Here is a 27,466-nt window from a genome sequence, read left to right as displayed (position 1 = left end):
TGTACTGCTGCATATGGCTACGATTAATGCAGAGTATATCCCTGTGATACAAAAGCACAGAAGAAAAATGATGGATACAAAAAACAAACAAAAATAAATAAATGAATAATAATATAAATAAACAAACAAACTTTGCAACACTGTTGGACAGTCATGTTTAAGTACCAGCTTGGTTTAATGGCTAACTTTTGTGTGGCTGAAATGTAACACAAGAAACAACCATTTTTAAAACGTGTATGGTTTATGTATTTATGATTGTTCTGTTTCTTTTAGTTCCTCTGAAGAGCATTGAGGTGGAGCTGGAGGTGAGGGACCATGTGGCTACAGTGGTCTCCACTCTGAACTACGAGAATAAGGAGGACAAACCATTAGAGGCTGTTTTTGTCTTCCCTCTGCCTGGAGATGCTGCTGTCTGTCATTTCAGTGCTAAGATCGGACAGACACAGATTGTAGCTGAGGTGAAGGAGAAACAGAAGGTGAGCTGGACAGTAAATATAACCTGATTATAAGTAAGATTCAAAATAACAATAAACACAGTGAATGTCACTGACATGTGTCACCTGTCCTTCAGGCTCGTGAGGAGTATGATGATGCTCTGAGCTCTGGTCAGCAGGCCTTCCTATTGGAGGAGAGTGATCAGAGTCCAGATATATTCTCTCTGAGTGTGGGCAGTCTGCCTCCAGGAGAGAGCGCCTCCATCAGGTTAGAGTACGTGACTGAGCTGTCTGTGCAGGCTGATGATGGTCTGAGGTTCTGTCTGCCTGCTGTGCTCAACCCTCGATACCAGCCTCAGGGTAGGAAAATCATCCAACACTTATTAATTTAGTTAAATATTTATCACAAAACAATCATGCTTGTAACAAGCATGAGTCCCAGTAAAAATGTACCACAGTGATTTGCAACTATCTCTAATGTCAAGTACAGGTAGTGAAGGTGCAGGAGTCCAGGTGACTTCTGTTCCAGCCTCTCTGGTGCCCTACAGTCTGTCTTTCTCTGCCCGAGTGTCCTCTCCTCGTCCAGTCTCTAAAGTAGAGTCCAACTGTTCCCTGGACCCTCTCCAGTACCTCAACACTGATCAAACCCAGGCCACGGTAGGTAGAGTGCTGCTGTGTCTGCTCTGTACTTATTACTGAGAATTAAATATGAATGTGTTTGTGGTGTGCAGGTCAAGCTGGCTGCAGGACACAAGTTTGACAGAGATGTTGAACTGCTGATTTATTACAAAGATGCTCACCAGCCCACCGCTGTGGTGGAGGCAGGACAGGCCTCTGCTGAGCCGGGTGAGTGGAAATGATAGGAGTAGTTGGTTTTTGAACAAACAATGAAAAGCAAATTTAGGTAATTTTTAAAATTTGTTTATTTTTCAGGCTCTCTGATGGGTGATTCAGTGGTGATGGTGAGTCTGTACCCTGAGTTCCCCCAGTCTGTGATGTCTTCAATGGCTTCATGTGGAGAGTTTGTGTTCTTAATGGATCGATCTGGAAGTATGGGCTGTCCTATCACAAACAGCAAGCAGCAGGAAACTCGCATCAGCAGTGCCAGGGTATCTGTATTAAGTTATTACAGTCAGAAAATCTGTCATAGTGTTCCTCTCACATAGTGGGCTCACCATATTTTCCATCCCTCACAATCCTGTTCTCTTAAGGATACTCTGCTGCTCCTGTTGAAGAGCTTACCAATGGGCTGCTATTTCAACATTTACAGTTTTGGGTCTGGATATGAACACATCTTCCCGTGAGTCTCTCCCTCATATCGGTCACCCCAAGAAAGGGCCTCTTTAATATCTGAATGGATGTTTCGGTCATGTGTTTATGTGATGGCAGTAAGAGTGTGGAGTACAGCCAGCAGACCATGGAGGAGGCTCTGAAGAAAGTTGAGCAGATGGAGGCTAATCTTGGAGGAACTGAGATCCTGCAGCCCCTCAAACATATTTACAGCCAGCCCTGCATTCCCAATCAGCCAAGACAGGTAACACACACAGTCTGACACCTTCCTGGTTATGGCTCATGTTGGGGATGATCTGCTCATAATAATGTTGGTGGTTCGATCACTGGCTGCACACCAGTGTGTTCTTGAGCCCCAATGCACATGATGCAGAGTGAGTATGTGTGCGAGTAAATGCTTGATAGAAAGTGCTTGGATATAGAAAAAGATCCTGGAGCCCTTCAAACGTACTTACAACCAGCCCTGCATTCCCAGTCAGCTTAGACAGGTAACACAGACACTGGCTTACATTCATTTACTGGAGACTTTAGAAACGTTAGCTAGAGAAAGGTGCTTTGACATAGAACAAAGTGTTTGTATTCACCCATTTTTGTGAATATGTGAAAGAGACATGTTGTATGAAGAGTTAAGTTCTCAAGCAGAGTAGAAAAATCACTTAAAAAAAAAAAAAAGCACTCTTCTCCATGCCTGCTTCATGCCCTGGGGGACGGGGCTATGGCTCCCTACACCCTCTAGCAGATCGTTACATGGCGAAACCTTTTGAACACAAGCGCGCCCATTCACACAGGTGTGCACAGGGGTGTTCAACTGTTCACAGACACAAGCTACACCTTTCTTGGCTGCTACCTCAAAGCACATTGTGCACTGTCGGTCCTGCGTGTTGCACAACAACATTCAATATTTAGTATTTACTGTTATTTACACTTAGCTAGACTAAAGCGATGGTGTTGTGTTTATTATGTTGCGCTCTCTCTCTTTTTTTATTTTTTTATTTTTTTATTTTTTTTTATTTTCTCTCAGCAGGTGATCCAGGAGATTTTTTTTTCTTTTTTACGTGCCCTTTCTCACTGTCCCTCTTCCCCTCTGTTTTTCTTTTCCTTCCTCTTTCTTTCTCCCTTTCCTATACCCCAGCCATGTCTGTCCCATCTGTAACAACTGAAAATAAAATAAATAATAACAACAAAGGTTGATCAAATGGACCAATACGGCAAAGCCGTGATGATCCACTTGGATAAATCCGTTGGGCATCTTTGTTGGCCTTCAGACAACAATTCTGATGGCTAAAGAATCAAACGGGACGGGCAAAAACAAAAAAAAAACTCTAATAAGATTCAGTCCAATTACCATATCTGAAACCTAACTCGGCTCTCAGAACAAGTTGTGTGTTTGTGGGTCTGATGTTATGTCCTTTTGTGCCAACTCTCCTCTCTAGTTGTTTGTCTTTACTGATGGAGAGGTGGGGAACACCAAAGAAGTGATAGATCTGGTGAAGAAGAACTCAGGTTCTCACAGGTGAAACCACAAAAAACACAACCATATCTACACAATTCCCAGAATGTCCAACATGTCCACTGTGTACTCAGAGAAAACTGTTGTATTGCAGGTGTTTCTCTTTTGGGATTGGGGAAGGGGCCAGCTCTGCTCTCATCAATGGGATGGCCAAAGAAGGAGGAGGTCACGCTCAGTTCATCACAGGGACTGACAGGATGCAACCAAAAGTAAGACATTTAACACAATTATGAAGTAGGATAATAACACTATATGAAGGACTTACTAAACATACTTCACCAACTTATAAAAGATATTACATCTTATTTTGCTGGTTTGACTAATGGTAATAAACTTAATCCAATATTTTTGTTTGACACCATCAGCAGATTCCTTAATCTCCCTCAATCTGCTTTCCCTGCCATGTATTCCAGTGACTGCATCAAGTCTGTGTGTCTTCAACTGACTCAAATCTCTTGATCAGTTCTCTTCTTAGAGTTTAAACTAATTTTCTCAACATATCTCCTTGACATTATTTCACCCACTTTTGTCCCATACGTCCCATTATTGCACACGTTTTCCTGCCCAGTGGACATTGTCTGTCCTAAATTCATTAGCAGGTTCTACTTGTCATCTGTCCTTGGCTTTTCTCTATTATAAATCATTCCATTTATCTTACCCAGCGTCTTTCCTCTAGGGAAAACATCCCTCCTTAGATTCCACTGTTTTAGGTCATTATGGGCCAATTTCCAAAGTCTTCAAGAAAGTTGTTGCTTCTCAAAACCACAGCACTGAAACAACTTTATTAAAAAAAAAATGCTAATGGTTAGGGATGGGTACCGGTGTGGCACCGGTTCTGACATAAACGGTAGTAACCAGACCGAAAAGCAGCGCACATTTCGGTGCTTTTTTTCCTGAGCTGTGATACACTTCTAGCCAATCATTTTACGTTTCCGAGAATAGTAGGCGGGTCCAGGTACGTGCGTTCTTTTAGAGCAGAGCTACAGATTAAAATGTCCAAGGCGAAGCGGTCAAAAGTCTGGCTGTACTTCACAGCAAAATATGCAAACTCAGCAGCCTGCAACAAGTGCTTTAAGCTGATACTGTGATACTGTCAAAGGAGGTAACACCTCGAATCCGATGAAACACCTGGCGATGCATAGCGGTTTTTTTAAAAGCCCAGAAATGCGCTGTATTTGATAGCTTGCTGCGAGACCTCAAACCGAGCGCATCTACTGCGGGTGGGTTGGCTGTTATGCAACATCCCCCAAAAACCCGAAGAATAGAGTCCTGGCCCCTAGCTCTGCCAGTGTAGCAGAAATGATGACAGATGATGATGCAGCAGCAGCCGTTCTTCTCTGCATGAGTAGCTTCATGTTGTTCGTGTGTAATTTACATTGAGTAGGCTAACCACGTTATTACATTAATGCATGTAAGGTGAACTAGCAAACATCATCATAGCTACATGCAGCTGTCTTCTTGTTTGATGGCAGATACTCCCTTCACCCTGGCCAAAAAGGCTAAAATGACCAAAGAAAAAGTGGGAAACAGTTAAACATGAGAGGTTTTTGGACAACGTTTGTGTTTTTTCCATTGTTTAAGCACTGCTTCCAGCCAAGAGTGATACCATATATGCCACATAGCTGCAGAAAAGGCTAACATTGTTATCTTTTTACAAAAAAAACCAGCTGAACGTGAGAGGTTTTTGGACAAAGTTTGTGTTCTCCATTCTTTAAGCACCGGTTCGAGCACCGTTTAAGCACCGGCACCGTTTCAAAAGTACCGATTTGGCACCGGTATCAGATAAACCTAAACGATACCCATCCCTACTAATGGTATTGTTATGCACTCGGATAAGAGAAAATATTTCATGTTAGTTGTGCTTGACTTATCTGCAGTCTTTGATACCACTGATCATGCTACTCTTATCACCAGAATACAAAACTAGATGGCATCACTGGTACTGCTGGCAAATGGTTTTCTGCATATTTATTCAACAAATTCATATTAATCAATGTAGTGGTGTGAAAATGTGTTTTCCCCCTTATTTTATATTTGTCTATTTGTCACACTTAAATATGTCAGATCATCAAAAAAAATTGAATATTAGACAAAGATAACACAAGTAAACACAAAATGAAGTTTCTAAATTAACCAGTTTTATATTAAAGGGGGAAAAAGTCCAAACCTACATCGCCCTGTGTGATAAAAATGATTGTGATAACTGGTTGGGCCACCCTTAGCAGCAACTATGTTTCTATGTTTTTAACTAGATTTTTGCATCTTTGCACTCTTTTAATGTTCCTGTACTCATATTAGCTTTTAATTTGTATTTTTTTATATTAAGTTATTTGCATTTTTCTGTGCAATATTGATTATGTATTATGTTAGGAAATGTTGGGATTCCCCCCCCCCCCCCCCCCCCCCCCCCCCCCCCCTTCCCTTGTAGTGGTTTAGTCTAGAATCTATTTTGGCTGTAGCTTAACCAATGAACCAATACCACCTCGTTAATGTCAATTGGTCAGCTGGTTTATTTCTTGAGTTGGAAATTCTCTTTTTCTGTTTCCTTTTTTTTTTTTTTTCTTTAAACATTAACTGTTGGACATTTTGCAACAACCCTGATGAAGGCCACAAGACCAAACTCGTTGTTCACTTAATAAAGTTGTTCCCTAGAATCTTAAGCGTCGCTGGAGTCTCGGTGTCATCAGATCTTTGTCTTCTCCATGCACTTTGGAAGTTGGTGAAGTTGTGCCAGAAATATTTGTTGCTATCAATGTTCACCAGTGTCCCGTGTTATTGCCATTTGTGGATAATGGCTTTTACTGTGGTTCGCTGGAGTCCCACAGCTTTACAAATGGCTTTCAACACTGACAGATCTAATTACTTTGTTTCTCATATGTCCCTGAATTTCCTTGGATCACAGCTTGATGTCTGGCTTTTGAAGATCTTTTGGCCTACTCCACTTTGTCATGCAGCTCCTATTTAAGTGATTTCGTCATTAAGAACAGGTGTGGAAGTAATCAGGTTCAGAAACTGAACTCAGTTTTCCAAAGATGTGATACACAGCAGATCATTTCTGGGCCATATAGGTTTTGTTTTTTTTGTTTTTTTCCCCTCTGACTTTGAGGTGATCATGCTTTTGAGGTCGTGGTGCCCAAACCCTGGAATACTCTTCAGCTTATCTGGAATTTTTGTAATTGTTTTAAACGACTGATGAAAGCACATTTTTATTGGTTAACTTTCCCTTAATCTTTTCCTCTCTATTTTGGGCCATAGTTTGTATGTTGGAATAAATGTTTGACTGTAAGGTTGATTATGTGTCTATTTATGTGTATGTTCAGACATGCATACTAATATTTAATATGTGGTTGTTAATCAAAAACTGAAGTGCTATACATATAGAATAAAAGTAATTGAATTGATTTGATATACCTTTAGTCCCACAAGGGGAAATTTCATAAGGCTGCCGACCTATTGCATGCAATGGCGGCGCCATCTTACCCTCCGACCATACATACATTACACAAACCATCACATGGGGAAGACAGGTCAGAGAGGTATAACAATGGAAAATGCACCACATGAGGAAAGATAAGGAGAAAAATAACTCCCCCAGACTGAGCTCCAACAAGGAGATCAGTTTGAGAACAGAAAAAAACACCACTGCACATAGCACATGAAAAAACTCTTAATACACCAAAGAAACACATGACAAGCAACAGGGGTGGGTAAAGGGTGCAGCATCAGAAGGGAATAAGCGTCGAAGGCGTTTGGAAAGGGAGGGGGGGATGAGTTTGTGCATATCAGTGTATATGTATGTGTGTGCGTGTCCATAGTTCAGCTGAGACGGTGTCCTTCGCCCTGCTAGGCTAAGTAAACAGCTTCCAGCCAACCCAGGTGGCCTTGCATGGAATGGGAAGGAACAGACTAAACACAGTTGTTATCAGGGTGTTGTTGTTCAGCTCCAGCCTTGAGACCGCAGCTAGTGCCAAAGGGGCTATCCGCATGAAGTGATGGTGCTTTTTACTTTAGTGCCAACAGCTCATATGAATTTCAAAGCAGTTCTACAGTCCAACACTGGTCTCTCAATCTCTTGTTGGAGAGCCGCGAGCTTCGCCATACTTGCGTTCTGTGATGTTGTCATTTCTTGTGCTCAAGGAGCCGATTTCTGAGAACTCACGGCAGTGTGCCTCCCCGAGATGTCATCCAATTTCCGCCCAGAGATGTTATTCCGAGCTAGCCCTTCCGAGATGTATCCAGTCTGCAGTCAGAGATCTTATTCTGAGTATTCACAGCAGCCGTAGCCTCTCCAAGATCTTATCCGTGCTGACTCAATGAGCCCATTTTGAGAAACTCACGCCTCTCCCAGCAGGCAGCCTTGCGGGGGTTTGAACAGCCGGTTCTGCTTTCTTAATTCTTCGATAAGTCAGGGCCAAGCCAGCTCCGATCAGCCAGAACCCTGTTACCATGGTTCCGAATAGGTAGATATCTTCAGCACTCAGGCTCACCCAAGCCCAGACTTCTCATTGAGAAAGGGGTGTGAATTGCATTTCGGGACCAGTTGATCCAATTCATAATTCCTCTTTTAGGTTTTAGAGAACAGACTGTGAGAGAATGTTCCAGGGAAAAGTAACACAAAAAACACGACACTAGACAAGGACATAAGAGGCTAAGCAGGGAAGCTAAGGGAGAGGAGTAAAGGAGAAAAGTGCGACCGCCTTCGTCAAGAGCAAGAGCAGTCAAGCATGTCAAGTTAAACATTGAAGCAGCAAATTTGGAGAGTTTTTCTTTATTTTTCAGGTGATGCAGTCGCTGCGATTTGCTCTGCAGCCGGCTGTGGTCGACATCTCAGTCACATGGGATTTACCAAAGGAAGTGTCTGTCACTGTCCTCTCTCCACCAATCACAGCACTTTTCCAGGGTCAGAGGTCACTGATTTATGCCCAGCTCAGTGGACAGGTAAGAGCAGCACCTTCTCATGTTGTTGTTTAGGTATTTGATGACAGTAATTAACGTGACTTCTAACCCTGTGATTCTGTGTCAGAGCTCAGAGGCAGCAGAGGGCTGTGTGACGGTGAAGTACAGCCTGGCAGGTCATCCCTCTGAGAACCAGCTGCACTTCAGTCTCAGCCCTGCAGAGGACACTGGGTAAAACAGTTTAACACAAACGGCACACTTCTGTTTTGAAATGCGAGTGTTGAATTTAAAACAATATTTTCAGAAACATAACTCTACTTACTAGAAAACAGTTAATAATACACAGACCTAATGGTGTTTGTCTAGTTTTAAACATGTTTCACTTTTTCTAATCTTATTTTCTTGGATTAGGGGTATCATAATATCTAATAGTATATGATTACTGATCACAAACATTTAGACATGACAGAGGAATCTCAGTCTGCAGTTTCTGGGAAATCAAGAAGCCATTTCTTGACCTCAAGTGAAAAAACTACTGTGCAACAATCTGCCATTTTTACTGTAAAGTACATGAAGAGCACACAGCTTGACCCACACAGGTACCTCTCCAACAGCAACTAATTTGTGCCCTCAGTGCCTCTTTTTGTAAAGCGTGACAGTCATAGTGTTTGTTTAGAGAAGAAAACAAAGTCTGTCTGACTTTTAGAGGCAAATCCATCAGCAGCAGAAAGGAATCTATGCAAGATGCTGTTTCGACTCCTTCAGCCTGATAACTGGGGTTAAGTAAAGACAGCATGTCTGTCTGGACTAAAGGTCACCATCCTCTGTCAATGTGAGTGATATAAACAGAAAATATAGCACAAAGGTAAGTGGTAACTTTATTCCATAATAGATCTTGAAAATATAGTCACTGGCAATACTGCTTCATTATCTTTTAAAAGCATTTTTGGACTTAAATAGCAAAATAACACCTACATTTTACAGTAAGTTCAACACACTGTTGTCTATGTTTACCAGATTCTCGTTAAAAATCTTTAGATTTCTATTTGGTTTCTTAACAATGTCTCCATGAAGCCTTGTAACACAAATCAATTAGTTAAAGTACAGTCATGTCTTAAAGACATCAAGACCTCGGTGAACTCTAATTTCCTGCTTCTAAATTCAGACTAAACTGATGTTATGAGATAGCCTTTATTTGTCAGTTGCAGGTCTTTAACCCACAACCAAGATGACAGACCTTGCTAACCGTACATACAATACAAACATCACATTGGGGAGACAGGTCAGGCCAGGTAGCGAGGAAAAAAACATTGAAATGTGCAACACAAAAGGATAATACAGGAATGCACAGGTATCAACACACCATAACACAATAAACACAGACAAGCAACATGGGAAAGTGTTCCAGTGTGTACATCTGATCTGGGACCGCTGCAATCTTCGACTGTGCCTCCAGCTGTCCACATCATGGGGGAGGTAAGCGTTGGAGGTGGCGTTGGATAGGGAGGGTGATAGTGAGTGCTTATCAGTATCAGTATATGTATGCATGTCCAGAGTTCAGCTGAGACAGTGTCCTTCGCCCCGCCAGGCTAAGTAAAGAGTCTTCCAGCCAACCTAGGTGGCCTTGTAGGGAATGAGAAGGAACAGACTCAACACAGTCGTTATCAGGGAGTTTTTGTTTGGCTCCGGCCTTGAGCCCACAGCTGGCGCGGAAGGGGTAGACGCATTATGATGGTGATTTTTCTTTTTGCAAACAACTCATGAGAATGTCAAGCTTTTTTTAACACTCCGACACTGGTCTCTCAGTCTCCCGTTAACAGCTGCGAGTTTCTCCATGATGTTATTAGCCGTCGATTCTGTGGTCTTGTCACTCTTGTGCTCACATAGCAGGTTCTGTAATCTGATGTAATCCAGCTTCCGCCCAGAGATGTTGTTCTGAGTTGATTCTTTCCTGATGTAATCCAACATACATACGCTCAGAGGTGTTATTCTGAGCATTCACTGCAGTCGTAAGCGCCTCCAAGCTCTTAACCTTGCTGCCTTCAGTGAGCCCTTTTTGAGAAGTCGCACCTGTCGTTCCAATCCCAGCGGGCAGCCTTGTGGGGGTGTGAACAGCCGGTTCTGCTTTCTTAATTCTCCAATAAGCCAGGGCCAAGCCAGCTCCGATCAGCAAGAACCCTGTTATCATGGTTCCGAATAGGTAGATATCTTCAGCGTCCTCGATCGACAGTCCCGCCAGGCACACAATCCTCTGCCACCTTTCCATTGTGTATCCGGCAGGGGAAGTCCCTCCAGGGCACTTGGGTTCTCCCGAGCCCAGACTTCTCATTAAAGGGTGTCAATAGCATTCAGAGACCAGTTGATCAAATCCATAATTCTCTTTTAGGTTTTAGACACAGACTGTGAGAAAGTGTTCCAGGGAAAGTAATACAAAAAAGACACGAGACTAGACAAGGACATAAGAACTAGCAGGGAAGATAAGGGAGAAGAGAAAAAGTGCTTCCGCCTCCTCCGAGAGCCAAAGAAAGAAATAGCTTTGTCTTTGACCCTAAAAATCTTCACAACATTGTGTCTGACCAGATATTTAATAGCTTTACTTTGAACTACAGCAAGGCTGTGAAGAATCCTGGAGCCAGTTTTGATCTGATATATCTTTTAATTGACATGTTAACCAAATATTTAGCACTATTTTCATTTATTTGTGCAAGATGTCTAAAACGAGAAACATCCTGTCTCAAAGTGATGCTGAGAAATTTGTTAATGAAAAAATTAGAGCATTTATTGCTTTAGGTTGGACTATTGTAATTCATTATTATTCATCACTGCAAAAGCTCCACAAAAAAACCTTCAGTTAATCGAAAACACTGCAGCGAGAGTACTAAAAGTACCAACTCTCACTCTCTCTCACACTTTCTCAAGTGCACACACACACTCACTGACTCTGTCTGCCTCCTTCTCACCCCCAAACAGTCTCAACAGACGATTGTCTCTCCATGACCCTGGTTCTGCCAAAGGTTTATTCTTGTTTAAAGAGAACTTTTCCTTCCTCCTATTGCCAAGTGCTTGCTCATGGGGAGCATCTGGTCATTATTTTTTTCTCTAATATTTTTAAGCTTATATCCAAATTGAATTAAATTAACTGCCTAATTGCAAATTATAATAATTTATACTGCCTATCAAAGTGACCCTGGGGTTTTTTGCTAAGCTGCAGCCTTTCTTTACTGTAACTCCTGTTTAAAATTATTTTAATTATGTCTATATCCAAAACAAATACCACAACACTGAAGTCTAGGAAATGGGTCCAGTTTTTGTTTCAACTGAAGCACAGCTCAGGGATCTCTTAAACTGATTTATTCTTTTTGTACTTCTCAAAGTACGAAAAAACAAAACAAAAAACGTTTCCAAAGTAACTTCAAATTTCGCACAGCCAGTAAAACCAACCAGCTCAGTGTATACATGGGTAACTCCGTAAAATCAACACGGGACTTCTGCCTATCCGTCTACGATTTTCATAAAAATGTTATGGTGTGGGCACATATGAGTGCTGTGAAAATTTCACTTCAAAATTGAAATATTACTCAAGATATGTTTCTTTGAAAAATGCTCTGTCAACCCTCTTTTTTTTTTTTCTTTTTTTTTTTTTTTCTTTTTCTCAAACAGCCACTTCTGCGCTTGTGAAGTGGCTGTTTGGTCTCTCCAATGTAGAGGTCTGGGCATTCCTCGCTGCACTGTACAGCATACACCACATTCTTAAGTCTGCGTTTTGGAGTTTTGTCTCATAGAGATTTGTCTATGTTGCGCATGGCACAACACAGAAGAGCCACCTCCACAGGACAAGACTCAGCAGTCCATCTGCATCTTAAGGATAAAGGACACTCTTTCAAGGATGCCAATGTTCACATTTTGGACAGAGAGGACAGATGGTTTGAAAGAGGAGTGAAAGAAGCCATCTATGTCCACTGTGAGCGACCATCTTTGAACAGAGGCGGTGGTCTACGACACCAACTCTCTGCCATCTATAATCCAGTTTTGAGTTCCCTCCCCAGACGCCTTAACGCCCACTCACATCCTGGGCCATCTGACCTCAGGAATTTGCATAATAGGGTGGGGCCAGGTTTCACAATGAGCTCACCCGAAACTCTGGCTGATTGGGACCCACACCCAGTTTCACACCTTGGCTCAGGCGATTAGAGGATCATCAGGGGGTCCTCTTGTCCCTCTGTGGGGGGTTACTCCCACTAGGTTTAAATCTGGGACTCCCCACCATTTGACCTTAGAACTGAAGAAGCTTCTCGGATGAGAGGTGAAACGGCTTCAAGCAACTTAAAGAAGTCCAGACGCTTTTCTTTGCAAGCTCCTTTGAATACACAGATATGGGTATACAGATTTGGTCAATTTTGTTCATTCTTCCAAAAGGACATTTGTTAGGTCACACATCGATCACGTTGAGTTCAGGACTCTGTGCAGGTCAATTCTCACCAGTCTCGCTCATCATGTCTTTATGGACCTCACTTTGTGCACTGTTGCACAGTCATTCTAGAACAGCGAGGGGTTATCCCCAAATTGTTCCTGCAAAGTTGGGAGCATGAAACTGCAATTTTAGGAGAAATTATACTTTTGTTAGCTTTGGCTGGTTTTGTCACATCACAGTACTGTTTGTTTGAAAGGTAAACGTGAGTACAAAGTTGTTCTGAAGTGAAGACTGAGAGATTTGTTTGACTATCCTGACTGGGCGTGGTTTAAATTTTCTTTTGTGGTGATATACTATTTTATCCAGTACCAAGCTGTCTATTAGCAAATGCACTTGCACATTATTTTTGGCAGGAGAGGTCCTTTTATAAAGGAGATAAAATTACAAAAAGAGATGTATTGATTACCAAAAACATAGATAAGTCTAAGTAAAATCAGCTACTGGTAGAGGATGAGATAAAGAAGGAACATTCAAGGAACTATGTCAATTGTGGTGATGCCGAACAAGATAAAAATGTTGTGTAGTTTTCTGATTAATCTTATTCTGAATTAGTTTAACACTCAGTTTAACACTTTTTGTTCTAGGTTACATGTATTTGATTTAAATAAAGAACGTTCTCATTTTGGGAAAGCAGTGGATCAAAATTGTTAGCCTGCTTGTGTGTAAATCTTTTTGTTGTTTTAAAGTGATGAAAAGGAAATGGATGGAAAGGAAATTATTGTGGTTTTGTGCCTTCTTGTCTGCAGGCTAACAGTCCACAGGTTGGGTGCTCGGACTCTGATTCGCTCCCTGGAGATGGATGAGAGAGAGAACAGAGGACAGCAAGATGGAGGAGTGAAGGAGAAGGTGGTGCAACTCAGTGTCCAATCAGGAGTGAGCAGTTCTTTCACTGCCTTCATTGCTGTCAACAAAGACAACAGCGAAATGATTCAAGGACCTCTTGTGCGCAGAAATATTCCAACACCCCGTGAGTTTATTTCAAAAGAAAAAATAAAACTCTGTCAGGCACAGACTGAAGATGAAGATAGACTTGAATTAAGGGGTATTTATTGTAAGGGGTACAATGATATATTGAAAAGCAGACTATAAGAGTCACAGACAGTACAAATATAAAGAAAAGTTGGTTATGGCAAAAAGTAAGATTCAGTAGCAAAAAAATGATGCAAGGAATCAAGATACCAAGATGGATGTTAACACCACGGACCCACACAGCGTTCGAACACAGTTAAATTGTCACACACACACACACACACACACACACACACACACACACACACACACACACACACACACACACACACACACACACACACACACACAATATTTCCTCTTCTGCAACTTGACCACCAATCCTCCTGTTCGGCACCTTATGTTTCCCAAAAGCTTGCAGCTGGCCCTCTCTCTGCTGGTCCCCAGCATAACTAAAAACGTGAGAGTGTTCGTGAGCCTAATTCCCTCCACCTGGACCTCAGCCTCCCTGGGACTGGCCCTGGAGTCTGCTGCACCACCCTTCCACTGCAGCGGCGCCATAGACCACACCCCTGCCACACAATCCCAATGTCTGACTGAGGCCCAGGCCGCATCTGGCTCCCCCTGTGTAAACGGGAGAGGAAATTGTCCATGACCATCTGTGGCCTATGGACCACCTTGAACCTAAAGGGCTGTAAAGTCAGGTACCACCAAGTGACCCAGGTGCACTGTAGCGGGACGTGGTCTGAGCAGAGTGCGAACGAGTGTCCCAGGAGGTAATAACGAAGGGAATTGACCGCTCACCGGATCACCAGACAATCATTCTCCACCATGCTGTATTTTGCTTCTGGCTGATGTAAAAGAACAAGGCGGTTAACCCCTCTTACCTGCTGGGACAAAGCGTCCCCCAGCCTTCTGTTCAAGGCATCCGTGTGCAGGATGAAAGGGAGGGAAAAGTTTGTGGAGGAGTAGCTCCCCACAGAGAGCCTTTTTCACCTGCACAAACACTGCTTGGCATTGCTCCACCCACTGGATCAGATCTGCGGCACCCTTTCAGGTGAGATCTGTCAAAGGACTGAAACTAGGCATGAACTGGTTATGGTACCCCACCAGGCCCAGGAACTGCCTCACCTCCTTTTAGGTCTTGGGGCGCGGGGAGGATACAGTGGCAGTTGTCTTCTCCATCTGTACGCACCTGCCCACACCCCAAGTGCTAACCCAGATGCTGTACTTCCCTCCATCTAAATGCACATTTCTTAGGGTTTGCCCTGAGCCCTGCCTGCTGCAGAGTCTTCAGGACCGCAACCACCTGCTGCACATGTGCACCCAGGTGTTACTGTGGATGATAACATCATCTAGGTGAGGCCGCCCCACCCAGTCCATGGGGCTTTGGGCAAGCCGAACAAAAGTGTGAAGAATTGGTACAAACCATACACAGTGGAGAAGGCTTTTTTTTGCAGACAAGGGAATGTGCCAGTAGCCCTTGGTTAAATCTAGCATTGTGCAAAATTTTGGCAGTGCCTAACTCGTCCAGAAGCTCGTCTATCCTGGGCCATGGGGTAGGCCTCAAACCGTGACATTTCGTACATTATGTGCCGTGCGACTTTTCTATTAACCCTATTTTCAGCATCTCGGTGGCTTTTAAGCACCAACAACTGGGTGTGTTCCTCCTCTGTGCGAGTGTCACGGCTTACTCGTTCAATGATACAAAGTACGGGTAGGGCCACATGGCTTTAGGGCACACCAAGTGACCATCAATTACTATCTTGGTCAAAGGCTGAGCGTAGGGTGTCGTCACGAGACTGCTCCAGTGGAAAATCTTCTGTGGGGCGAATGATCCACTCAGGCGGGGCCTCATGAAAAGGACCCACCACTTCTTCTCCCCAGGAGTCAGCGTTGGACAACCCCGCGTCACCACGTAGCACCACGCAGACACTACAACCTACAACTGGTCGTGATCACATCCCAACATACTGGCCCAAAAGTTTATTAAATCTCAGCCAATTCATCCCCAAAGTCAGGGATGCGACAGGTGCCAACTAACTGCAGCCTTTATTCTATGTGTGTTTCCCTTAACTTAAATACGCAGCGGCACTATGGGATATTTGTGGATGTCCCCATGCACACATCTAACCTCCACCCCGCTCCGCCTCCAACAATGTGCAACGGGAAACAAGGGTTTGGTGGAGCAGAGTCTGCGTGCAGCCCACGTCCACCAAAGCCTGGCGTATACCACGGAAGGCTCAGAGCCACTGTCTGGCCCTGTCATCACAGTAGTGACTGCCACCGCTGTGGCCCAGAAGATTTCCAAGAACATCTGGGGAGTCATCATCACAGATCCACACAACGTTCGATCACACATGATGCCTCCTAATCAGCAACTTGACCCCCGAGCTTCCTGTTCAGCACTTTGTTTCCCAGCGCATCTTGCAGCAGTTTTTAAAATTTTGTTTACAGGGAGTGCAGAATTATTAGGCAAGTTGTATTTTTGAGGAATAATTTTATTATTGAACAACAACCATGTTCTCAATGAACCCAAAAAACTCATTAATATCAAAGCTGAATGTTTTTGGAAGTCGTTTTTAGTTTGTTTTTAGTTTTAGCTATTTTAGGGGGATATCTGTGTGTGCAGGTGACTATTACTGTGCATAATTATTAGACAACTTAACAAAAAACAAATATATACCCATTTCAATTATTTATTTTTACCAGTGAAACCAATATAACATCTCCACATTCACAAATATACATTTCTGACATTCAAAAACAAAACAAAAACAAATCAGCGACCAATATAGCCACCTTTCTTTGCAAGGACACTCAAAAGCCTGCCATCCATGGATTCTGTCAGTGTTTTGATCTGTTCACCATCAACATTGCGTGCAGCAGCAACCACAGCCTCCCAGACACTGTTCAGAGAGGTGTACTGTTTTCCCTCCTTGTAAATCTCACATTTGATGATGGACCACAGGTTCTCAATGGGGTTCAGATCAGGTGAACGAGGAGGCCATGTCATTAGTTTTTCTTCTTTTATACCCTTTCTTGCCAGCCACGCTGTGGAGTACTTGGACGCGTGTGATGGAGCATTGTCCTGCATGAAAATCATGTTTTTCTTGAAGGATGCAGACTTCTTCCTGTACCACTGCTTGAAGAAGGTGTCTTCCAGAAACTGGCAGTGGGACTGGGAGTTGAGCTTGACTCCATCCTCAACCCGAAAAGGCCGCACAAGCTCATCTTTGATGATACCAGCCCAAACCAGTACTCCACCTCCACCTTGCTGTCGTCTGAGTCGGACTGGAGCTTTCTGCCTTTTACCAATCCAGCCACGGGCCCATCCATCTGGCCCATCAAGACTCACTCTCATTTCATCAGTCCATAAAACCTTAGAAAAACCAGTCTTGAGATATTTCTTGGCCCAGTCTTGACGTTTCAGCTTGTGTGTCTTGTTCAGTGGTGGTCGTCTTTCAGCCTTTCTTACCTTGACCATGTCTCTGAGTATTGCACACCTTGTGCTTTTGGGCACTCCAGTGATGTTGCAGCTTTGAAATATGGCCAAACTGGTGGCAAGTGGCATCTTGGCAGCTGCACGCTTGACTTTTCTCAGTTCATGGGCAGTTATTTTGCGCCTTGGTTTTTCCACACGCTTCTTGCGACCCTGTTGACTATTTTGAATGAAACGCTTGCTTGTTCGATGATCACGCTTCAGAAGCTTTGCAATTTTGAGACTGCTGCATCCCTCTGCAAGATGTCTCACTATTTTTGACTTTTCTGAGCCTGTCAAGTCCTTCTTTTGACCCATTTTGCCAAAGGAAAGGAAGTTGCCTAATAATTATGCACACCTGATATAGGGTGTTGATGTCATTAGACCACACCCCTTCTCATTACAGAGATGCACATCACCTAATATGCTTAATTGGTAGTAGGCTTTCGAGCCTATACAGCTTGGAGTAAGACAACATGCATGAAGAGGATGATGTGGGCAAAATACTCATTTGCCTAATAATTCTGCACTCCCTGTAGTATGTAAATCAATGCCAATGTGTGCTCAAGCAGCCATGGGTAATTAAAAGCATTCAATCTGGCTCTTAAAGGATAATAAACAAGTGCTATAAATGCTGCAGCGACCAATAAGACTAAGCTTTACTTGCAGACACATTTGGGAAGTGAGAGTAATAAGTTCTGAAATGCCACAGTATTGTATTGCATCGCATCACATCACAAATACTGTTTGTAGTGTTTGTGTTATATTTCTGCTTCCCTAAAATAACAAAGTTCTTTTTAACAAATTCTTATGAAATATTTGACTTTTTTTTTTTTTTTAACATCCTAGGTGTCTTCGCCATGGCATGTAGTAAGTAGAAGTTGAATATCAGAGTAACACACATCTGCACATCTATACATTTCTAACAATAAATAGAAACAAGCCAAAATATTTCTGTTTTAACTTATTCGAAATGTTTTGTTATATTTGGAATATTAGTGAAGATCTTTAATACTTACAATACTACCTGTGAGGCACTGCAGTAATATCAGAATTTAATTATTTTACTAGTTTATTTATTATTGTTGGCTAATCCTCTAGGTTTTTTGTTTTTGTTTTTTAAATTATTATAACCTGGTGAAGTGAGGCTGAGTGATTTTTGTGGCACACAGTGCTTGATGCAGAATGACCACAAAATGAGAAAAAAATTAACTGGAAAAAAAAATCTAAACACTAGAGAACAAATTGGAATTAACAAGTTGTATAAACCAAGGTGTTGAGCAAGAGGTAAATACAGCAGGGATCAATCAGACAACATGATGCAGGTGAGGAAACTTTACTGGTAGACATGTCAGGAACGTTACGACATGAAAACAGAATAACCAGACTGAACAGATAGACATTGTATATATTTTGAACACTGTTTGTATTATTTGTGTTGCATTGGTATATCAGCCTGTGAATGTTAAAAAGTATGAAATTAAATGTCTGGACCTATTTGTTTGTTTACATAATAGGGAAGATGGCCAGGCCAATGTGTAAGTAAAAAGTGAATGACAATACACCACATATTTGTGCGTTTTTTTTTTTTTCTTTTTTTTTAAAAAGAGGACTAACTTGTTAACCTTTTTGAAATGTTAGATGTGCAATACTGTATGCAAACAGCTGCAATATTTGCTTGGATAACCTTTGTAATGGGCTGTGTCCCAAAGTGAAGGCTTTTATCTGATAACCTCAGTCTGTTTAAGATCGATTTATACATTTTTAAAGCGGTGTTGTTCAGACTGTTGTAATCATTCACCCTGAATTTTTTATTTTTTATTTTTTTTTGTAAATATAGTGTGCATGGATGCTGCTCCATTTCCTGCTCCATCCGCTTTTAGTAAGTAAAAGCTGAGTGACAACACACATCTACACATACACATTTCTGAGAATAAAAACAAAGAAACCAACATATTTGTTTTTGCACTTATTTGAAATGTTAAATGTCAAACATTAACTACACAGTTGCTGCAGTATTTGTTTTGACAGTTGTTGTAATTGGCTGATTCCTTAGTCAGCAATTAAAGATGTGCAAGCTTTTACAGTGGCTTGCAAAAGTATTCGGCCCTCTTGAACTTTTCCACATTTTGTCACATTACAGCCACAAACATGAATCAATTTTATTGGAATTCCACGTGAAAGACCAACACAAAGTGGTGTACATGTGAGAAGTGGAATGAAAATCATACATGATTCCAAACATTTTTATTTTTTTTTACAAATAAATAACTGAAAAGTGGGGTGTGCGTAATTATTCAGCCCCCCCGAGTCAATTGAGGGGGCTGCAATTACCCTAAAAGACTGGCAGCTGTATGTCTCTACCAGCTTTGCACATCTAGAGACTGAAATCCTTGCCCATTCTTCTTTGCAAAACAGCTCCAGCTCAGTCAGATTTGATGGACAGTGTTTGTGAACAGCAGTTTTCAGATCTTGCCACAGATTCTTGATTGGATTTAGATCTGGACTTTGACTGGGCCATTCTAACACATGGATGTGTTTTGTTTTAAACCATTCCATTGTTGCTCTGGCTTTATGTTTAGGGTTGTTGTCCTGCTGGAAGGTGAACCTCCGCCCCAGTCTTAAGTCTTTTGCAGACTCCAAGAGGTTTTCTTCCAATACTGCCCTGTATTTGGCTCCATCCATCTTCCCATCAACTCTGACCAGCTTCCCTGTCCCTGCTGAAGAGAAGCCCCCCCAGAGCATGATGCTGCCACCACCATATTTGACAGTGGGGATAGTGTGTTCAGAGTGATGTGCAGTGTTAGTTTTCCGCCACACATAGCGTTTTGCATTTTGGCCAAAAAGTTCCATTTTGGTCTCATCTGACCAGAGCACCTTCTTCCACATGTTTGCTGTGTCCCCCACATGGCTTGTGGCAAACTGCAAACGGGACTTCTTGTGGTTTTCTGTTAACAATGGCTTTCTTCTTGCCTCTCTTCCATAAAGGCCAACTTTGTGCAGTGCACAACTAATAGTTGTCCTATGGACAGATTCCCCCACCTGAGCTGTAGATCTCTGCAGCTCGTCCAGAGTCACCATGGGCCTCTTGGCTGCATTTCTGATCAGCGCTCTCCTTGTTCAGCCTGTGAGTTTAGGTGGAAGGCCTCGTCTTGGTAGGTCTACAGTTGTGCCATACTCCTTCCATTTCTGAATGATCGCTTGAACAGTGCTCCCTGGGATGTTCAAGGCTTGAGAAATCTTTTTGTAGCCTAAGCCTGCTTTAAATTTCTCAATAACTTTATCCCTGACCTGTCTGGTGTCTAAATCCAATCGAGAATCTGTGGCAAGATCTGAAAACTGCTGTTCACAAACGCTGTCCATCTAATCTGACTGAGCTGGAGCTGTTTTGCAAAGAAGAATGGGCAAGGATTTCAGTCTCTAGATGTGCAAAGCTGGTAGAGACATAGCCTAAAAGACTGGCAGCTGTAATTGCAGCAAAAGGTGGTTCTACAAAGTACTGACTCAGAGGGCTGAATAATTATGCACACCCCACTTTTCAGTTATTTTTTTGTAAAAAATTTTTGGAATCATGTATGATTTTCGTTCCACTTCTCACGTGTACACCACTTTGTGTTGGTCTTTCACGTGGAATTCCAATAAAATTTATTCATGTTTGTGGCTGTAATGTGACAAAATTTTCGTCCCCCTTGACAAAAGTTCAAGGGGGGCGAATACTTTTGCAAACCACTGTACTTATAGTACAATTTATGACAAGCTGCAAGTCACAATAATGACCTCAGAAGCTTAACTAAACTTAACTTGCTGATCTAAACAGCAAATGAAATGTCTAACTTTCACAACATTTTCATACAAGCATCATAATCTAGCTGCGATTCCTTCCATGTGAAATGTATTTTTCTGAATTAGTAAATAATTAGAAATCTAACTTATTAAAATGTGGCCCTATTAAAACTGTGACAGATACCATCCCTTTGTGAGATTCAGAGAAGGCTGTATGTGTATGTTTGGCTCCTTCAACAATGCAGTGATTTCTTCTTCACTGCACAAAAGAGTAAAAACAATGAAAGAGATCATTTAGTCAATGTGTCCAAAATTTGAATGTTTAAATGTAGGTGATGTTTATCAGCATTTAGATTTAAATACAGTTTAAATATTGTAGTAATGTTTTAACTTGCTGTGAGACTCTCCAAAGACGAAAACTTAGTATGATGTGGAGACATCACATGTTAACATGAAATATTAACCTGATTTTCTCATGGTAATTTGCTTTCCTTAAAGATAAAGACCGATGAATGTGAATAAAAGGACAGAATATCTGAGTCATGTTCAGATTATCTAAAAGCAAAAAGGGAGATTGACTTTAAAATATTTGTTCCAAGAAATCAAGATTCTAATTAGAAAGGTTACAATGATATACACTTAAATACTTTTATACTATTTGTTTTGTATTTGTATATCAACAGGTCAGTAATTTAGTGTTCCTTAGTACGTTTCATAAGAATTTGCTGACGTTTTTTTTTTGTGCGTGTGTTAAATTCTTTCTTTCTTTCTTTTTTACATTATAGTGCCCAACTCCATGGCAAAGTGTGAGAGAACTGCCAAGGGTAAATAGAACCTAAATGACACATTTAAACATCTATGTAAATGTGTAGATGTGTGTAGATGTACATGTGGAAAAAAACCCATCATGTTTTGTTTTGTTTTTTTTGTTTTGTTTTTTTTAACTTATTTCACATGTGAAATATGCAGTACTTTATGTATAAGACCATTATTACTGCTGGTTATAATGGGCTGTATCTTTAAAGAGAAAGTGAAGGTTGAGTCATGTATTTTATTTTATTTTTTTAATTTGTGTGTGTGTGTGTGTGTGTGTGTGTGTGTGTGTGTGTGTGTGTGTGTGTGTGTGTGTGTGTGTGTGTGTGTGTGTGTGTGTAAGTAATAATTTTCAAGTCACTAATCACCTCAGAAGCAAGAAATATTGCCTGATATTTCTTAAGTAAATCAAATGTAATGTCTTCATCTCATGCCATCCTCTTTTGTTTTATGATTTTAACCTTGTGATGTAGAGTCTATCTTTCGAGGAGTTGTACATGACATGGGTAAGTAAAACACATTTCTATTCATACGGTAGTAATCACATAGTGTGGTCCTCCATGTGTGTATGTGTATAAGTAACATATGTATGTAGAGACAGTACGTAGTCTCAAAAGGGTTGCAAATGCGTATTGATGTACAGATGTACGCATTTTGAAATTAGTTTTAGGTGAGGTCAGATTGCTTCGTATTTGTGTGTGAATTCAAGCTGGTGTGAGTCTTCAAAAGTCACACCCAAGTCATTGTACACACTTGTGTGGGTTAGGTTTATGGATCAATCCTTTTGAACACATTTTTCTTCATATATGCATCAGTTAGAGGAGCAAACAAGCAATAAAAAGAGTACATACAGAAAAACCAATTTTAATAAATGTAAGAATCCATGTTTTGTACTTGTAATTTAGGCATTTCTGTGAATACACAAACAGTTAGACACAGAGGAAATTATGTGAGCTGTTACATGTAGGAGTTGGTATGGTGGTCCGGAACATCATGTATGTCAGGGTTTGTTTGTGCCTCTGGAAATTATTATTTTCTTAATGTGTGTGAACCCATCAGTTATAATTGCAGGGTTAGAATAAAATAAGAAAAAAAAGCATGTATATTCTTGGTAGACATGAAGGGAATTTAACATCGAGTGGAAGTGACTGTACAATGTTTAGTTCAGTTGCTTAGATAATGAGATCCAGTTTTCTGCCATTGAATAATTAGTCTTGTATTCTAATAAATCAGGTCAAAACAATTTAATTCATTGGCCATATATTTTCTCTGTTAAGCATGTGAACCGCATACTTTACATCATAATTTATCAAGCTTTCAACTCACTTACTTTCAGATGGTATTCATTAAAACCTCGGTAATTGATGGCGTGTTATTGCCAGCTTTTATTTTTATTTAATAAGTTCACACTGTTGAAAACATTTTATTTGTGATGTTGATCTCAAATACATAAATGTTTATTTGTTGCATAGTTTACAAGAAGGTGGTTTATGCACTGGTTTATAGAGTTCTGTCTTCTCATCTAACACCATAATCGGGTCTAGTTTTTATTTCATTTTTGGTTTTCCAGCTGCTGCCCCCGAGCAGCCACCCAGAGACCCTTTGCTGCACTTAGTCTCCCTGCAGGGGGCGTCTGGCTGCTGGCTGCTTGATCCAGCTCTGGCTACTGCACTGGGAAAGACCAACGAGGAGGTGGAAAAGTCAAAGCCTGAAAAGGTGGACTTTTTTCAGTTTCAATAATAACAAACAAAATGATAATGTTAGTTATTGTAAGTCAGATGCTTCATGCTCATGTTCCATGATTTGAACAGAAACACATGATGTAATTAAAAACACAACAAAAAACAAATGACAATGAAGTCAAACCAAATGTAGGCCTTGAAAATAAACATCTGTATATCAGAAGCTAAAACACTGGTGGTAATCACACGTCTAGACAGAAATTCTTTTGGGATTACATCAGGAACAGCATCCAGTGTAATAATCTGCCAAATCAAATATGCAGAGCTACACAACTTGGTGACCCCTTGTGACTAAGCAGCCAGAAATAACTAATACTACTGGTTGTAGAAAGTAAAATCATGTAGGATTTTTTTTTATTTTTCTTTGTGTGTCCTCTCTGTTTTATTTTATTGTCTTTGATTTGTTGAATTAGGCCAACAGTGAAGTGTGGGCCACCATTTTGGCTCTGATCTGGCTTCATGGTTTCAAGATGGATGCAAAGGACGAGTGGGAGCTTCTGGCTATGAAGGCTGCCTCATGGCTCCGTGCTCAGAATGGTAGTAGCAATGATAATAACAGATAAAATGCTTAAAAAAATTGTTTATGCTACAATCTACTTTCTCTTCCCCCCCATACATTCATTGCTTTAATGTCTGTGTTGTGTTTTCAGCACCGTGTGTGACAGAGTGTGTGGATGCTGGAAATGTCCTGTTGGGCTGCAGTGTGAAGAAAGAAGCTCTGGGCCTATGAGGGTTTTCTGAAAGTGGCTTGGTGAACAGAAGCATTTCTACTTACACCATACTGCATTAGACTTGGTGTTGCTTTGTGAAATCTAACATTTTATAATTGTTATAAAAACAGAACTGTTCTTTGACTATAAAATGTTATTTTACATTTGAGCCAAATTTGACTTTAATGTTCAGAATGATCTGAAAACCCATAATACACTGTAAAGATTAGACATCTACTGTGTGTGCATGTGTCCATTCTTTTTCTCTCCCACTAGATCCCACCCCCTGCACGCACAAACACATCTTCCAACCACACACCCCCATATTTTGCTCCATTGCAGTTTCTTTCACACCTCAAACATTTAGTAAACAATTAAGCAAATACAAGTAATCTGCAATAAATTACAGGTAGTAATAAAATAAACTACTAACTCTTTTACACTACGTCCGCACCTACACGGGTATTTTTGAAAACGCAGCTGTTTCGTCCACACGTAAACGGCGTTTCGAATCACCAAAAATGGAGATTTTTTATTTATTTATTTTTTTTAAACTCATTTTTTGCGTTTACGTGTGGACGAGGAATACAGAGTTGGTCACACAACGTCAAAGGTATGTGCCTTTTTCACGTCACGCTGTGCGCCATGTTATTGTTTACATTGTTTACGTTATGAATTACAGAATGGCAGAGACAAAATACTGTTAATCTGACTATCTGCAGGTTTTACACGCTTACACACGCAGTTACTGTCCCTCCATTTAGAAAGGCAGAGTCGTCACGGTGTGATTTTACGTGTAGTGTTTTTTTTTCTTCATGTGTAATAATATTCAACATTGCTATCAATACATTTTTCAAAAAATGCCTCTCTGTGCAAAGTGGGTTTAAAAACATAAACAGCTGTGGGATACTGTTTGTCCGTGATTTGAACAGCCCAGCGCTGCTCCCGACACAGGGAAAACCAATTCTGCAGGTGAAACCAAGGGAAGATATGCTTCACCATATTTTCTAGTCTTTGGCTTAGAATGAAGTTGGTTTGGAAACATATTCAGCTATGCTTCATCTCCTGCTTTGCATCTCCTGCGCCTTTACATTCAGAGCCATTGCGCGCCCCCCCCCCCAGGGGGTGGGCCCCACACTTTGGGAAGGTCTGCACTAGATGGTGATAATGTGCATACTTGGTTACTTTTGACTTGTTTCAAAGCCAATTTCAGCCGTTCCACTTCCTTCACTTCAGGATGCTTGTGAGATACTTTTAACAATGGGAAAAATTAAAGAAAGTCAGTGAAGATCTAGGAAGGAGAATTTTAGGTTTGGATAAACTAAACTGCAAACTGTGATTATCAGTTTGAAAAAATGCATGTATGAAAAAGTTATTTGGATGTTCTTCCTGATAGGACGTTCAGGAACACCCAAGCATCCCAACTCATCAGCAGCACACTAACAGTGTTTTGAACACATTTAAATTTAATAAGTGCTTTTTAATTATTCTGTGGAGTTGAAGATGGCAAACAAATTTCTTAGTTATTGGTGCGAGGTGACAGTGCTAAACATCACATCAACATGCTGTCCAAAATACAGACAAACGTCTGGAAATCAACTCACAAAAAAGTCCAGATGAGGATTCAGTTTCTCTTACTTGATCTGAAAAGTGATCCTTTATAAAACTGCTCAGGTACCTCACCCCTTTGCAGCTTGTCTAATGTGGCTTCAATACTTTTGAGACATACCTAGACTACTATCACAATAATTAAGTTTTTTCATGACTTAATTTGGTACAGAAGTTGTTCTCTATTTGCTTGCTCATCCAAGAAATAAAGCAGAATATTGACCTTTCAGATTTCTTATTTAAATATCTACCAACACAAAAAATATTCACAAGTTTAATTCATTTTTCCTCATTAGCTATACTGCATAATTTCAATTATACAAAGTAAATCTTAAGAATTTACTGCATACATAATCATTCTGTGGTAATGACTGCTCATCACATCTGCCTTGGACTTTCTGTCAATCTGTAAAATCTGATAGAAATGAAAGCTGGGATATGCATGGGAGTCACTTTATGGAGCTGTTTACCTCATCCCTTATTTCACTACAGAAACAAACCTGCCAAAACACCCTAAACACACTGTGGATATGCAATGTGAATAACATTTTTAAAATGTAACAAAATAAGAAAAGGTAATAAAGGCTTAAATGCGGGAATACAAACATATTGTGTGAGGTGGATCATTATTAATGTAAGTACTATCTATCCATCTGGTTCAACCTAACACAGCACATGAAAAATCTACCAGAAACACTTAATCCTGTTGGTTAAATGTTATTGTTACATCCAATCACCTTTTGGCCTCTTCATGAAAGAGAGCTGCTCTCTCTGTATTCCTTGTTTGCCACACCTGAACAGCAATCTGCTCATTTGTGTACATGCATATCTAGCTCCAGCAGCAACACTGGGCTCTGTGTTTTGTGGTTGCAGGATTATTGCTGGTCAGTGTGCGCTTGACGTCATCTTGGAAAGTGAAACACGAAACCTGTGGAATCTGTCACTCTGTGGTCAGACTTGCTTGTATGTTAGTGGAAGATTAGCATAGTTCTTTGCCATTTAATTAGGTGAGTTTGCTCCTGTTTTGTGGACAGGCACTGTGTTTGTGTTTTTGCATGTTTTTGTTTCTTTGCTGGTAAAAACATTTCCACACACACATGTTAGTAAATGAGGGCCATGGTTTATCTGACTCTTCTTATAATGGATGTACTTTTTGACATGTTGACATGAAGAAAGAAAAAAACTTGCGAGATCCCAATGTAAGACATGGAAACATGTGCATAGTGCTTCCTGTTGCAGGACTGACCCCCAACGTCACAGCCACAGGTGTCAAACCTGCTCTTTAGGCTTAACAGCTTTAAATCATTTAGTTAAAAAAAGTATCAGCCCTCTGAGATGTCACTAGTTCCTGCCTAACTGGCTTCAGGGGTATTTCAGCAGACACATCTGGGTTACACAAACAAAGTTCAACAGCTTCAGATGAAATGGAGGTTTAATTTGAGGCTGAAGGTTAAACTGGCCTTAAAACTTTATTTTTTTAAAACATTTATTTTTAAGCTGTTTTTCCAGACATCTTTTTGACGTACTTATTTATGACGTATTTTTTAAAAAAAAATTGATGTTGACAATAGGAAATGTCATATTAAAATTAAATTATCTGCCTTCCCCTCTTTCCTGAAACCCCCCCCCCCCCCCCCCCAAAAAAAAAACCAAATTCCTGTTTCTGTGTAGCTAATGCAAATATGAATACAGAGACTGTATTGTGAGATAACATGAAAGTTGTTTTTTTCAGTCGATTAGAAAGCAAATGTGTGCTTTT

At 40.9% G+C, this 27,466-nt stretch overlaps 1 protein-coding gene across 1 annotated transcript in view; it reads left to right on the top strand.

Annotated features, from left to right (window-relative positions):
- LOC113036309 (von Willebrand factor A domain-containing protein 5A-like) overlaps positions 1 to 24,336 on the top strand; it is a 32,832-nt gene extending 8,496 nt beyond the window's left edge. Inside the window, exons 3-22 of the mRNA XM_026192567.1 lie at positions 274 to 476; positions 572 to 794; positions 925 to 1,091; positions 1,166 to 1,280; positions 1,368 to 1,543; positions 1,646 to 1,734; positions 1,824 to 1,968; positions 3,158 to 3,237; positions 3,329 to 3,443; positions 8,014 to 8,172; positions 8,258 to 8,361; positions 13,348 to 13,568; positions 17,901 to 17,921; positions 18,569 to 18,589; positions 18,892 to 18,933; positions 21,620 to 21,658; positions 22,121 to 22,153; positions 23,218 to 23,363; positions 23,803 to 23,926; positions 24,040 to 24,336. Coding sequence (XP_026048352.1) covers positions 274 to 476; positions 572 to 794; positions 925 to 1,091; positions 1,166 to 1,280; positions 1,368 to 1,543; positions 1,646 to 1,734; positions 1,824 to 1,968; positions 3,158 to 3,237; positions 3,329 to 3,443; positions 8,014 to 8,172; positions 8,258 to 8,361; positions 13,348 to 13,568; positions 17,901 to 17,921; positions 18,569 to 18,589; positions 18,892 to 18,933; positions 21,620 to 21,658; positions 22,121 to 22,153; positions 23,218 to 23,363; positions 23,803 to 23,926; positions 24,040 to 24,119 — 2,303 coding nt within the window. The 3' untranslated portion in view covers positions 24,120 to 24,336. The remainder of the gene's footprint in view (positions 1 to 273; positions 477 to 571; positions 795 to 924; positions 1,092 to 1,165; positions 1,281 to 1,367; positions 1,544 to 1,645; positions 1,735 to 1,823; positions 1,969 to 3,157; positions 3,238 to 3,328; positions 3,444 to 8,013; positions 8,173 to 8,257; positions 8,362 to 13,347; positions 13,569 to 17,900; positions 17,922 to 18,568; positions 18,590 to 18,891; positions 18,934 to 21,619; positions 21,659 to 22,120; positions 22,154 to 23,217; positions 23,364 to 23,802; positions 23,927 to 24,039) is intronic.
- Positions 24,337 to 27,466: the final 3,130 nt, after the last annotated feature.

Source organism: Astatotilapia calliptera, chromosome 14, assembly GCF_900246225.1.
Source record: "Astatotilapia calliptera chromosome 14, fAstCal1.2, whole genome shotgun sequence".
Taxonomy (NCBI): Eukaryota; Metazoa; Chordata; class Actinopteri; order Cichliformes; family Cichlidae; genus Astatotilapia; species Astatotilapia calliptera.
The sequence above is the reverse complement of the archived record's forward strand: the minus strand, read 5'-3'. Positions and strand labels throughout refer to the sequence as shown.